General features: G+C 35.3%; 1 protein-coding gene across 1 annotated transcript in view; it reads right to left on the reverse strand.

The window, feature by feature from the left end:
* The window catches only part of SUPT3H (SPT3 homolog, SAGA and STAGA complex component), a 449,785-nt gene that overhangs the window by 157,181 nt on the left and 278,795 nt on the right, over positions 1-13,809 (reverse strand). Inside the window, exon 6 of the mRNA XM_006149071.2 lies at positions 13,289-13,428. Coding sequence (XP_006149133.1) covers positions 13,289-13,428 — 140 coding nt within the window. The remainder of the gene's footprint in view (positions 1-13,288; positions 13,429-13,809) is intronic.

Below are 13,809 nucleotides of genomic sequence, written 5' to 3' on the forward strand. Positions count from 1 at the left end.
GTCATTCACAAGGGGGTGATTTCTCATTTTCCCTTTACCTCTCTCTCTCTTTCTCTCTTCTCTCATGAGTACATGCACCCTAAAGCAAAAACTTTTAAAAAAGAAAAAGATACTTGTGGATATCAGACTATACATTTTGATTTGGATTAGACAAAACAGGATTACTATGACTATGCTTTCAATATTGCCACCATATGTCTTGTTTTGATACCTGGTAAACTATGGAAAGAGGTAGGGAAAAGAAACTTAAATTTTACCTGAAAACTAACAATAAAGGATTCTAAGCAGGCCTGAGGATAGAAGAAAACTGGAAGTGATACTAAATTTTTTTTTCTTTTTCCATGTATTTGTTTATTTATTTTTACATTTTTCCTCATTTACTTTACATATCAAGGTTTTTGCTCATACTCTATAGTTCTTGATAGTTAATAAGCAATTTTCAAAATTTCAGAATACTAAATTTTAAAGATAATGTTCAAAATATTTTCTATAATTTTGTATAATTTTGTTTGTGACTATAATAACAGCAACAGTATGATTTTAAATATTTTTGAGAAAATATTACATGGCAGCTATTCAAACTGTTGAAAAGCAAATGCCCAGCACACTAGTCACACATAAACCTTCTCAATTCAGGCCTGCCTACCAAATATTCTGTGATATACCATCTACTAGTAAAGATCAGTCTCTTTTTCTTCAAAGTCTTTCTTAAGCTAATCCTCTGGTGTGGTTGCTCTTTTGCAATCTCTACTGATTACAATGCTGGGCTGGAAAAGCCCAGATTATTTTATGTTATAAATTCTTTGATATATCTTTTCTAATCCTCTCTGCCAGACAGAACTATTTGTGGTGCTAGGCCATCTTTCTAAGAGCTTCTGTTGGCTTTCTTGAGATATACCTTAGTTCCATAGTTTCCTGATTAATCTTCAGGCATGACATTCCAGTCAAAGCCCTGTCCAATAATGAGTATTTCCAATTTCTGATTCAATGCAACAAGCATTATCAAACTTATGCAAAGAAATCTTCTGCCACAAAATAGGAATACTCTCAAATATTTCCATTTCAAGAGGGAGAAGGAAGAAAAATTTATGTTTCCATTTAAACAAATAAGAAAAATATTTTAACAAATTGCTGAACCTATCAACAACTCAAAAGAAAGTAAAATGTTTAAATTGGGAAAACAAAGTATAGTTAAAAAAAAAGAAATTAGTGGGTCCGGCAGTTAGCGTAATGGCTATGTCACTGGACTCCCACATAGTTGACTGTGGTTCACGTCCCAAACCAGTGGCTTAAAACTCATGCTGAGCACGTGTGCGTGCGTGCCCAAGATCCTGAGAGGAGAATGGAGGAGAAGGGATTGCGGCGTGGCCATCCCCCCTGGGGGGTGATTTCTCACTTTCTTTCTCTGTCTCTGTCTGTCTGGCGAGCGCACGCGCCCTAAAGCAAAAAAAAAAAAAAAAAAGAAAGAAAGAAATTAGTAATGTTTTCCTAAAAAGCCATAAAATTCTATTTCGCTATTTCAGTCTTATGTTCAAACTCTCTTCTGTTGAATATGCAGTGTTATTGTGGTCCAATCTTTCTGTTTAAATCCTGGAAGTTAATATTCAACATTATTCTTGTACCTAGCATTAAATTGGTCATTTTCTTGGTTGCCTTTTGTTCTCTTATTTCTGTATGTATCTTTAGTTTTCCTGATAGAGCCCTCCTTTCAGAACTTCTTGAAGAGTGGATCTGCTATTGGTAAATTCTTTGAGGTCTTTTTTATCTGAGATGTTTTTATCCTTTCTTTCCATATGAAAGATAACCTTGCCAGGTATAGTATTCTTGGTTGAAACTGTTTTTCACTTAACACTTTGAATAATATTTGCTCACATTGCTTCTGATGAGAGGTCTGAGGCTAGCCTGACTGGATAAGCTTTATAAGTAACCTAATGTTTCTCTTTTGCCATTTTAGTATCTTATCTTTGTCTGTAGATTTGGCCAGTCTGGCTATGATGTGCCTTGGAAAAGATCTACTCGGGTTGATTCTATTTGGGGTCCTTTGCATTTCTTGGGTCTGGATATTTGAACGCCTCTCTAGATTTGGAAAGTTTTCTTCCAAGATTTCATGGAACAGATTATCAATGCCTGGATTAGTTTCGTCACCTCTGGGATATTGATTATCCAGATGTTTGGGCGCTTATTGCTGTCTAGTATTTCTTATATAGTATTCTAATTTTGGGGGGATTATTTTCTCAGTTTTTTTGGTTGTTTTTTCTAGATCAGAGGTTTTGCATACTACATCTGAGATTAGATTTTCTGCATGAACTAATCTGCTTTTAATACTTTCAAGGGAGGTTTTGATTTCCTGAATGGCATCCTTCATCTCTAGTAGCTCCATTTGATTCTTTTTATGGTGTGTACTTCCTCTTTCAGATCATGGAAGAACTTCAACACCTCCTGGAACTCACTGTCTCTTTTCTCCTGCATCTGCTGTAGTTTGTTATCTCTCAGCTCTTGCATCTCGTTTAGTTTTGTCACTATGAATATTCTGAATTCTCTATCAGATATTTCCATGAGTTCTACTGTACTGTCTGTGGATGATAAGAAATTATTCTTTTCCCTTAGGGGAGAGATATTTTCTTGATTTCTCATGTTACTTGTGCCTCTGAAGTTGTTTCTGGTCATTCTGTGACAAAAATCTATCCTCCACTGTGCTTCGCAATGTGGTATCCACAGAAAGATTAGGAGTTTGGAGTTATAAAAAGAAATTTCTTCATTTCATAAAAATACTCCCAAATATTTCCAATTCAATAGAGGTTGGGAAGGAAGAAAAGCTTATGTTTCCATTTAAAGAAACAAACAAGAAAAATATTTTAACAAATTATTGAACCTATCAATAACTCAAAGTAAAATGTTTAAATTGGGAAAAGAAAGCAAAGGAAAAAAAAAAAGAAAAGAAAAGAAAAGAAAAAAGAAACCAGTAAATGTTTTATTAAAAAGTCATAAATTCTATATCACCATTTCAGTCTTATGTTCAAATAAGCATTGAGGATTTCAATGACTCTAAAAGTATTCAGATGCCTAGCTTCCCTGAACACACCAGGACACACCTCAGCTTTAAAACAGCTTCTTGTCTGAATATTTCAGGAGTCTAGAAGATGGAGTTTAGAGCATAGCTTCCCTGTGGTACTAAAATTTTATCATAAAGATGGTAGTCATCTGATTAATCTTGCTATAAAATTTTTTCCACAGCCAAGATAACCCAAGAAATTACATATCCAAAAATGTTAGAGAATTACAAACACACACACACACCCCTACTTCTAGTCTTACACCCACTACATGGGGTGCTCTGATCAAAGGATGACTCCACACTTAGCTCCCATAGTTCACATGGTAAATAAAAGCTTAAAAGATACCTTGAGAACCATCTGCCGAATCTGATAAATTATCTTACAGAATGAAAAAGACCTGGGTAACAGGGAATGTGCTATTTTTATACAATCTTTTACATACTTTTCATGTCACTAATTGAAAAATGTCTTCTCCAGAAGAAATCTTTCCCAATTTAGACAAGCACTTATGGCAACAAATATACAGGTCTTTATCATTACATAAAAAAGGACATCTACAGGTATGGATAAAATGTAATTTAAGAGAGTCTGTAAAGACACAAGTGGGATGTGCTTCAGAGTTACATATTACATTTATTTTATGTTCTCCTAAAGTCAAATAACAACCTATTCTATTGTTCCTAGGCCAAAAGGCATTCTAAAGTGTTTCTAAATTAGCTCTGTGTAGTTAGATGTACCAAAGTTCCTTGGAGGTATATTTGCTAATATTCCCTTAAGAATAATTTCATGAAGTATTTTAAAATCATTTGAACAAAAATTACCTTTAAAAGAATAAGCAGACATGGTAACATATTCTCCTGATGAATCTCTTCCAGAACTTAACCTGGACATATTACATGGTCTCAGGTTTCAAAATGCGTTCAAGTTGTATTTTATTTTGTGCCCTCTTTAGCAAACCACACAGAAGCTAATTCAACAGCCCTGCTGGAGGTTATTCATGAAAATTCTTACAGAAATAATGTGCCTTACCTAAGAATAAATTAACTCTCAAAATAGCAAGTGAAAAAAAAAATAGCTGACTTAATCACACAACCAAAAATCTATGAAGGAAGTTCAAACTTAAAGGCCAAACAGAATAACAATAAAAAAGACTGGTAACCTTTTATAAAGCTTGCATTCCCTTCACCAGAGTACATACTTGTTTTCTGATTTGACAATTATTACTATAGGATTGTGATGCCACATGCATCGTTTTTTAATAGTTATAGCCTCAGGACCTATTGCAGCGACGACAGACTTACAAAAGATCTCAATAAATAAATACTCAATGACTAAGAATGGAAAGATGGATGGTGGTGATTTGTTTGAGTCCAAAGAAAGTGACCGTATTGTCTGTTAAGGAAATCTAGGGATCTGAGCCAAGGTTATAACACGTCACTCCGTTAACTCAGGCTATAATAATTCACCAGTCCTTTAAACTTACAGACTTTCATGGCTGCCGTTCTGGCACTCATATATATTTCCCAAAGTTCCAGGGGTCCATGCTTTACTGGGAGCCTAAGTGCATCCCTGGCTTTAGGAATAATGCTTACGGCTTAGGCTTAGCCAGTCGGGACATTTCATCATATTAGATACTGTGGCTGTCAAGGGCTTGGAGAAATTTTGTGACCTAAGTCTTTTAGAGTATATCTTCAGACAAAGGCATTTTTCTATCCGTCTGTACTGAAACTTCTATAGCCATTTTTGTATTCCTTTATGAAAAATCAGTCTGAAGATTAGGTAAACTAAAACAGAAAAGATTTAAAAAGTTACAGTGAATTTGAACTAAAAATCTAATGCACGTTGTGAATTTCAGTATTAAACCTTGCTTGAAGCCCAATATGCCTATGGACTGTATCTGAACCAGGACATTTTCCTAACTGTTCAATTTGATTTGAATTGAATTCACTGTTAACTGCAATTAAAAAGGTCATGTGAAAATATTAACTATTTTCATCTTTGTCTCATTATTATTACAGCTCTGAATAGAGTCTGTATGACACTGTGTAGAGTTTATTCTCCCATCATCCGATTATATAACACAATACTTATATATCCCCCAAATGAGACAGGAACATTATGAAATACTTGCCAATCTAAAACCAAATAAACTATAGCTACAGAACACACTTAAAGGACTAAAAATCAGCATCTACTTTATATTTAGTTGGATATTTGTTTATTGAGAGCATCCAATAAATACCATAGCATTCGCAAAAATGCTGATGAAGCTGGACTCTAATTCAAATCATATTTCAAGTAAAATGCAAAATAAATTCACTACTCTCAGAAGAACAATTCACAGGCTAAGAGATATTTTATTCCCTGCCTTCTTTTTTATCTAGATACAATGGACAATTGAAAAGAAAAATATGCATTAGAAGCAACTATTTGAACAGTATAAGTGGTTAAAGCCAATCACAAACAACCATTCTTTGTTGCTTCTAAAGTTGGTTCCTAACTGATAGTATTTCAATACTGCAACAGGTACCTTCCCCAGCTCCTTGGAAAGTATGAAATAAATGATGCAACCTTCTCAATAACATGTATTTACTTGTATCAGAATGAAAATATGAATTGTTTATGTGTATTGCTTGACATTGAAGAGGCCACCTAAACAACTTCAGTTTCTTCTACATCCATTCAGTCTAAACTGAAAGCATCTATAAACCTATTTAAGGGAACAACAGGTGGTGTGGTGGTTAAGGCATTGGACTGTTTGAGTCCCAGGTCTAGCAGCTTGAAAATTGTGCCCAAAATCTCAGGAAAAGAATGGATTTTGGTGTGGCCATGTCCTGTAGGGGATGATTTCTCACTTTCACTCTCACTGTTTCTATCTCTCTCTGGTGTGCGCAAGTGGCCTATGGCAAAAACCTAAAACAAACAAACAAACAAAACAAAAACCAAAAAAACTATTTAATTTGCCTCATAAAGCATATCCTTCGGTACCTCATATCAACTGAATATTTCAAGGAAAAGAATATTAAAATAAAAAAAGAAACTGCAGAATAAAGAAAATCAATTGATAATTAAGAGATACATAACAGAAAGGATTAATAAATATGTACAATCAAAATAGCATCAACTGGGGCTGGCAGGTGGTGTGGTGGTTGGGGGCACTGGACTCTTGCACAGTCAACCACAGTTTGAGTCCTGGACCTGGTGACTTGCTTTCTCGCTTTCCCCCATCTTGATCTCTCTCTCTCTCTCTGTCCCTCTCTGGTTAAATTAAAATGAATGGGTTAATTAATTTGAAAGAAATAGCATAAACTTAAAAATTCAATTAATTAGTAAATCTCATCCTCCAGTGTAAGCCACTATTGGCATGTGGGTGTATTTCCCACATGTATTTCCTTCCAGTCTTAATTTCATTGTGTGTGAGAATCTATATATTCTCTTATTGTTAGATAAATAGAATTCTCTTGCCCCATTTCCACTATAAAAAAATACTATGTGGGAACCAGCAATTAGCGTAATGGCTATGTCGCTGGACTCCCACATAGTCGACCGCGGTTCGAGTCCCAGACCCGGTGGCTTAGAACTCACGCCGGGCGCGTGTGCGTGCATGCCCAAGATCCCGAGAGGAGAATGGAGGAGAAGGGATTGTGGCGTGACCATCCCCTCTGGGGGGTGATTTCTCGCTTTCTGTCTCTATGTCTCTGTCTGTCTGTCTGGCGAGCGCACGCGCCCTATAGCAAAAACCTCTCCAAAGGCAAAAAAAAAACTATTATAAAAATCCTTGCACATATATGAACATGCATATGATGAAAATTTCTAATTATCCCTTAAAGAGAAATAATCAAATGTGGGTCTAGTTGGTTAAAGTATATTAATGTTTTTAATGCTTCTTTAGTATTTGAAATATTTTCTGGTTTACCAATCTATATTTCTTCTTTTTTTAAAAAGAGGTTTTTGCTACAGGGCGCGTGCACTCACCAGACAGAGAGAGAAAGCGAGAAATCACCCCCCCAGGGGGGATGGTCACGCCGCAATCCCTTCTCCTGCATTCTCCTCTCGGAATCTTGGGCACGCACGCACATGCGCCTGGCGTGAGTTTAAGCTACTGGGTCCAGGACTCAAACCACAATTGACTACATAGGAGTTCAGCGACATAGCCATTACATAACTGCTGGTTCCACAATCTATATTTCCAGTTTATTATTTTTATTAATTTTTCAGTGATTTGTCTTTTCATATTCTTTCCACTTAATGTTATTTTCTTATTGGTTTAAAAAAATCCATTATTTATATATAAATAAATATTAGCCCTATTCATATGCTAATGTGCTTTAAATTGCTTGTTTTTTGACACGCAGATATAACTTTCATCTGATCAAATTTTACAGTCACTTCCTTTGTGATTTTTTTGGTCCTCCCAAACTGGTCTCTGAGTATGCTTTTAGAAAATTTTAACAGATTGTATTTCCTCTGTCCTAAGAAATCCTTTTCAAAATTACAAAAAAAAAAAAATTTCCTGAGGGTGTTTGTGCTCACCAGACATGGAGAGAGAGGGAGGGGAGAGAGAGCGCGAAGGCGAGACAGCATCCCCTATGGGGAATGATCATGTTGCAATCCCTTCTCTATTTCTCCCTTCCTTCTGGAGTCTGGGTATATTCACATGTACTAGTGTGTTTTCAACCTGCTGGGTCCATGACTTGAACCACACAGTAGGCCATGTAGGATCCAGCTCATGTAACCACCAATCCACAGGCTGGTCCACCTCTTGCAATTTTTAACTTAGCATTTCACAAACTTACTTGAAACCAGACCACTTTCTCACCAGACAGTGCATCTGTTAAAATTTTGAGTAGTATTTCTCAAAAAGTTTGTTTGGAAAATAAGAAGCCTAGAAAGTCCTTCCACATTTCCAAATTGACATAAACCTATGTTTATTTCTAGTTCTGAGGATAGTTTTACTTTTCATACCAAATTGTTTAATAATTCTGGTAATTTACTTAGATGTCAATATAGAGTTAAGAGCTACTGCTGTTTTTGACTTACCAAAAAGTTATCTAACTGTCCTGGAATCTTGCTGCCACAGATCTCTAATTTCACCTTTACTAAGACTCAATTTTTCTCTCTACTTGTGTCATTTATTGTCTTCATTATTATAATACCTGGTAAAGCAAACTGAACTCTGTCCTTTACACTTCTTTAATGAAAATTTCTTGGCTCTCTTATGGATTTTATAATTTCAGATACTTTCAATATCATTTTCTAATGTTTCTTGAAAACAAAATCTCCCTTTTTGTTGCAATGACACTAAACCAATACATGAATTTGGAAACAGGTAAGAAGCTTCCAATACTCAGTGTGTACCCAGGGACGGTGTTTCACCACTGATACATGTCACATGCTTCAGTTCATTATTAAATATTACTTACATATTTTTCTTACATTTCTTAATATGAAGTTTACTTTCAAATAATATTTTCGTATATTACTGGTATTATATTTTAAACTGTTTATTTCTTACATGAGTAAGGAAAAAAAGACAGAGACAGCAGCCCCCGCAGAATCCTGATGCCTTCAGACAGATATGCGCCTGGAGTACTCAGGGATATCTCTGGACTTGAAACAAAGACCGCTCATGTGGGATTGCCTTGCAGAGCACTGCATTTTACTGCTGCGCCATAGTCCAGTCCCTGTCCTCGTATTATTTTAAATGAGACTTTCTCTTCATTTTTACTCATTGACTATTACTGAATTATAGGAGAAGCTACAGATTTTTATCATTATCTACTGATTTGCTGAAGACTTTAACTGATTTTAATTGTATTTAGATTGATTTCCCCCAAATAATCTAAGTTAAAAAACTGTATTATTTGTACATAATGATAAATTTTTGTCAACTGCCAATAGTTGTGCCTTTTATTTTACTGTCTCGTGCTCCTTGAACACTGACAAATAAAAGTGGTAACAGTGAGCATTCTAGAGTCTAATGGAGCTGTTCATATTTTTAAAACTATAACGATTTATGTTCATTTCAGTAAGATATTCTTTATTATGCAGCTACTTTTCTATTCTTTCCAGCTTAATGAAAATTTCTAAAAATTTCAGAAAGTAAATTTTGTCAAATATCATTCAATCATCTACTAAAACAATCATATAGTTTATATTCTCTTGACCTAGGTATTTTCTATATAATGGTAATATATTTTCTAATACTGAAAGCATACTTAAATTCATAAAAAAAAAAATCCCACTTAGTTGTGGTACATTTTCTTTTTTTTTTTTTTTTTTTTTTTTTTTTTTATGGCGGTGCGCCATCACAAGGGAGAAGAGCATGTGCACTCTCCAGAGAGAGACAGAGAGACAGAGAGACAGAAAGCAACAAATCACCTCCCAGGGGGGATGGCCATGCCGAAATCCCTTCTCCTCCATTCTCCTCTCGGGGTCTTGGGCACGCACACACAAGCGCCCAGCGTGAGTTTAAGCCACCAGGTCCGGGACTTGAACCACGGTCGACTACATGGGAGTCCAGTGACATAGCCATTATGCCAACTGCTGGTCCCAGCTGTGGTACATTCTTAACATAAATACTGCCAAATTAAAATCTACAATATGTAATATTCATGTATCTGTATTTGTAAGTGAGATTACATTATGGAGAACATCTACAGCCATGTACCATTACTGCTTCTTCAATGAGACTTCTAGTCTGCTTACCACCAAAAACTACAACTCTGGCACTCGCAACTCCCAGAGATTATACTCCATTACACTCAGGACACAACTGAGTGATATACATGATTTCTCTGATCACCCACCCTCTATGAGAAACTTTGTGTTTTAAAATCTACAGTCAAGTTTATTTCAGGTTACACAAATTCAGATAGTCACCTGAGATTTTATCCAATTTAAATCTTACTTTAAAAATTTAAGCTACCTAAAATTTCATGTGCATGATTCTACTTTCTCCCTAGAGTCTAGTATTAAGTCTTTGATTTAAAAGTGTAAGACAAATAGTTGCTAGGGATTTTCTGCACTCTAATCCATTTAAAGGCTGCTTTCTGAAAAGTTCTAATCCTTGTTCTCTTGCTCATTTTTATTAATTTGAGGATTAGTTTGAAGATAGAGTTCACCGGGAACCAGCAGTTAGTGTAATGGCTATGTCGCTGGACTCCCACGTAGTCGACTGCGGTTCGCGTCCTGGACCTGGTGGCTTAAAACTCACACCGGGCGCGTGTGCATGCGTGTCCAAGATCCCAGGAGGAGAATGGAGGAGAAGGGATTGCGGCGTGACCATCCCCACTGGGGGGTGATTTCTCGCTTTCTGTCTCTATGTCTCTCTCTGTCTGTCGAGCACAGGCGCCCTATAGCGAAAACCTCTCCAAAAAAAAAAAAAAAGAAAAGATAGAGTTCACCTAATTTTTTTAAGCATCCATTATTTACATACCCTTCAAAAATTTAGTGGCTTCATAGACCAGAGAGTAAACCTGAACACTAACAAACTTGAGATTCTTACTTCCTCTATAAGTAGAGTGGGTGGGACTTAGGTAGAGCTCTTTTGTGAGTAACCATGGTCCTTTTCTGTTATAAAAACTTAAAGTTATTGGCTGCTTTTAGTGATACTTTCTTGGGTTTTAGATGACACTGTCACATTTAGTTTATTAAAATTCTAAAAATTAAAATGCAATAAATTATCAACATTGAAACATACCTGTATTATTTTAGGACAGGGTGGGTGGGGATAAGGGGTGACTAGAAGGAAACTCCATTACGCTAACTGCTGGTCCCCAAACTGTATTTATATGTATTATGCTAACCATTTCCCTACTTCTCTGTCCAAGTCCCTCAAATACACTAAAACAACTATAGACATCATTTTATCTCTAGTTCATAATTTAGAAGGCTCTTCAGGGATTGTGATCACAGATTTCTACTATAGACAAATCCAAGTATTAGGAATTTGCTGCTGGAGAAAAATAAACAGGTTAAAAGTTAACTGTCATGATGCACCAGCAAGGTAAAATGGATGTAACGGTTCAGACATTTTTCGTATGTGAAATCACATAATACCTGACACTAATGAAGTAAATCGTGAGTGAAACACAAAGCCAGGCATATATATATCAGCTGAAAACAACGGGGGAAAAACTCAGTCTGGTTTTTGGATGGTGCTCAATTTTTGAGAAAAAGCCAGGATCCCAAGTGAAAAAGATTTTCTTTTCTAAATTACATTTAAATGAAAAAGAAAGAAAACCAAAAGTAAGTTTTGTTGGTAGGTCTATACCATTTTCATACATTCTAGGGAGAAGGTAATAAACAAAGTTTCTGCAACCATAAGTGATGCTTAGAGGAAAATTAAATCACCGAATGATGCCAGGACTGATTATTCTACTGCACTTTAAAAGCAAGAGATTGCAGTCTGTGAGTCCAAAGTGGTTTCATATGGACTGCCACAGTTGTGGTTTACGCTTGAAACTATAACCTGTCAAATTAGAAGCAGGCAGAGTCTATGCTCTTAACGGTTCCACTTTCTACCGTCTACAGTTATGTCTATAAGTCCAGCATTTTTTATTAAGTTAAATTCTGTTATTTGGATGAGCAAAATATCAAAACTACTCTTTGTTTCTTGGTTAGAGAAGATTTTTGTTATGATCTCAAGCTAAAAGAGGCTGCCAATTTCATGTTTACTCTATAGATGAGGCTGACTTTCATTTTAACTATTTTTATTAACTACTAATATTTTATTATCCTGGTTATCACAATGCAATAAATAATATAATCACAGGAAAGAGGAATACAGACATGTCTGTGCCCAAGCTTTTTCTGTCCTGCATTTTCATATATTTAGTTGACTTCAGCTAGTACCTTACTGACTCATCGTTTTTCCAGGCCTACAGTAGCCTGCTATTATGAGCTTAGTGTTACAAAATGCTCCATTTCTTCTCTTCTCCTTGATTGTGGAATGCCCTTCTGGGCAAATCTTGGTTAGCTGAGACTTTCCCATCAAAATTGAAAACCTACTTGTTCAATTTTACTAATGTTTTATGTAGAGTCCTTCCTTAATGAACCTTACTTAATGCCCATTTTTATAATGTAAAAATGTTTTAAAAAATAAAGCATAAACAATATTTGTTCTCTGTGTAATGCATCGTAAGTGAAACCATGCCACTAAACAATCATATCCTGTTTAGGCCATAATGACATCAGACATATATGTTTATCATGTGCTTTGGACGACTTAGCATGTTTTTGGCCCAAGGCAAAGTTGAACTGAAACCATTTGCAGTTGCCCCAAACCAAGATAACCACACATTTCTAAGGTAATTGATACCTAAAAGAACATTGCTTTAGATCAGAGTTAATGATCTAAGCACACTAATTCTTTAAAGAATATTGTTAAAGTTTATAAAGCATGTATGTCTATTGGACTTCCTCCAAAATTTAACATGAAATCATTATATTTTTAGCAAGCATAGAGACTATGATAAAGGAGGCAGTTAGCACATCTTTTGGAATTCTGTAATTACCTCTCTTGCCCAATTTAAACAGAATGGTAAAATGGAGATTTCTTATTGCCTTGTATTTTGGGAGGAACTCAAATGAAATCATCATCTTAATTTTTTCCCCAAATACCTAAAGAAACAATGATTTTATGCATAGATAACTAAGATGAATTAAAGATACGCAGATTTTGTATTCACTGTTAAAACACCGAAGGAAACCAAATCTACTCCACTAACATTGTGTTACAGTGATCTAAAGCATGTAATTACCCTGGATACCACCTTAGCTATTGAGTCCCACCACAGCCTGCAACTACACCCTGAAAAAGAGCTATTCATGCTATATGCCAACACAGAAGCAGTAAGGATTACCTCTGCCCACAGAGATAACAGGATGATTTGAAACACAGAAAAAGCAAATATTTAATTGTAATTAGCTTTCACGGAAAAATAAATAAATAAAACCATGAAAGCTAACCAGTAAATTCAGATCCAGAGTAGAAAAACCTACTTATTCTTGTGAGGAAATAGACACACAGAAATAGAAGTCACTTCCTGAAGTCTAAAGACAGAGTTTGACTTCTTCTCTAGCACTTACTCCTTGGCATGTTGCTGCCATCAGACATAAAAACAGTGATTTGGGGATTTCTGACAACATTTAAAGAACAGAAGAACAGAACCAAACAACACAGACAGTGCACTGTTCCACTACTGTGAAAAGAGAAAAATGTACCATACCTCCATTCTTTCTTGTTTAACTTCATCAATTTCATCATCTTCCAACATTGCCAAAAGTTCTCCTGTCTGGTCAATAGAGTTGAGAAAGTCCTGAGCAATTTTTTGTCTTTTATTCACGCTATTGCTTCCACTCAATTTGTCTTCAAGAACATAAGGGAAAGGAAAAAGAAACATTCTCTTATATTAGCACTAACCTTTACATATGTTAAATATTGTGTATGAAATTCACAGAATTCTCTGAAGATAATTTAAAAAATAATTTTAAAAGAAGGATTCTTGCATCTAAAAAGTGTAAATATTGCATAGCTAAATTATTTAATCATGTTACAAATTATATTGAGAGAATAAAACTAAATTATCAATTACCATGATAATAAGTGTAAAAGAATGGACAATGATCTCTTATTAAAAAAAATGAGTGCTCTCAGATTGGAAATAAGAATACTGCTATCTAATATTTATAACAGACAAAACTGAAATAAAGTAACAATAGGGAAATGATTAGTAAAAATATACTAGGG

The sequence above is a fragment of the Tupaia chinensis genome, unplaced genomic scaffold (genome assembly GCF_000334495.1).
Source record: "Tupaia chinensis unplaced genomic scaffold, TupChi_1.0 Scaffold000252_1, whole genome shotgun sequence".
Lineage (NCBI taxonomy): Eukaryota > Metazoa > Chordata > Mammalia > Scandentia > Tupaiidae > Tupaia > Tupaia belangeri.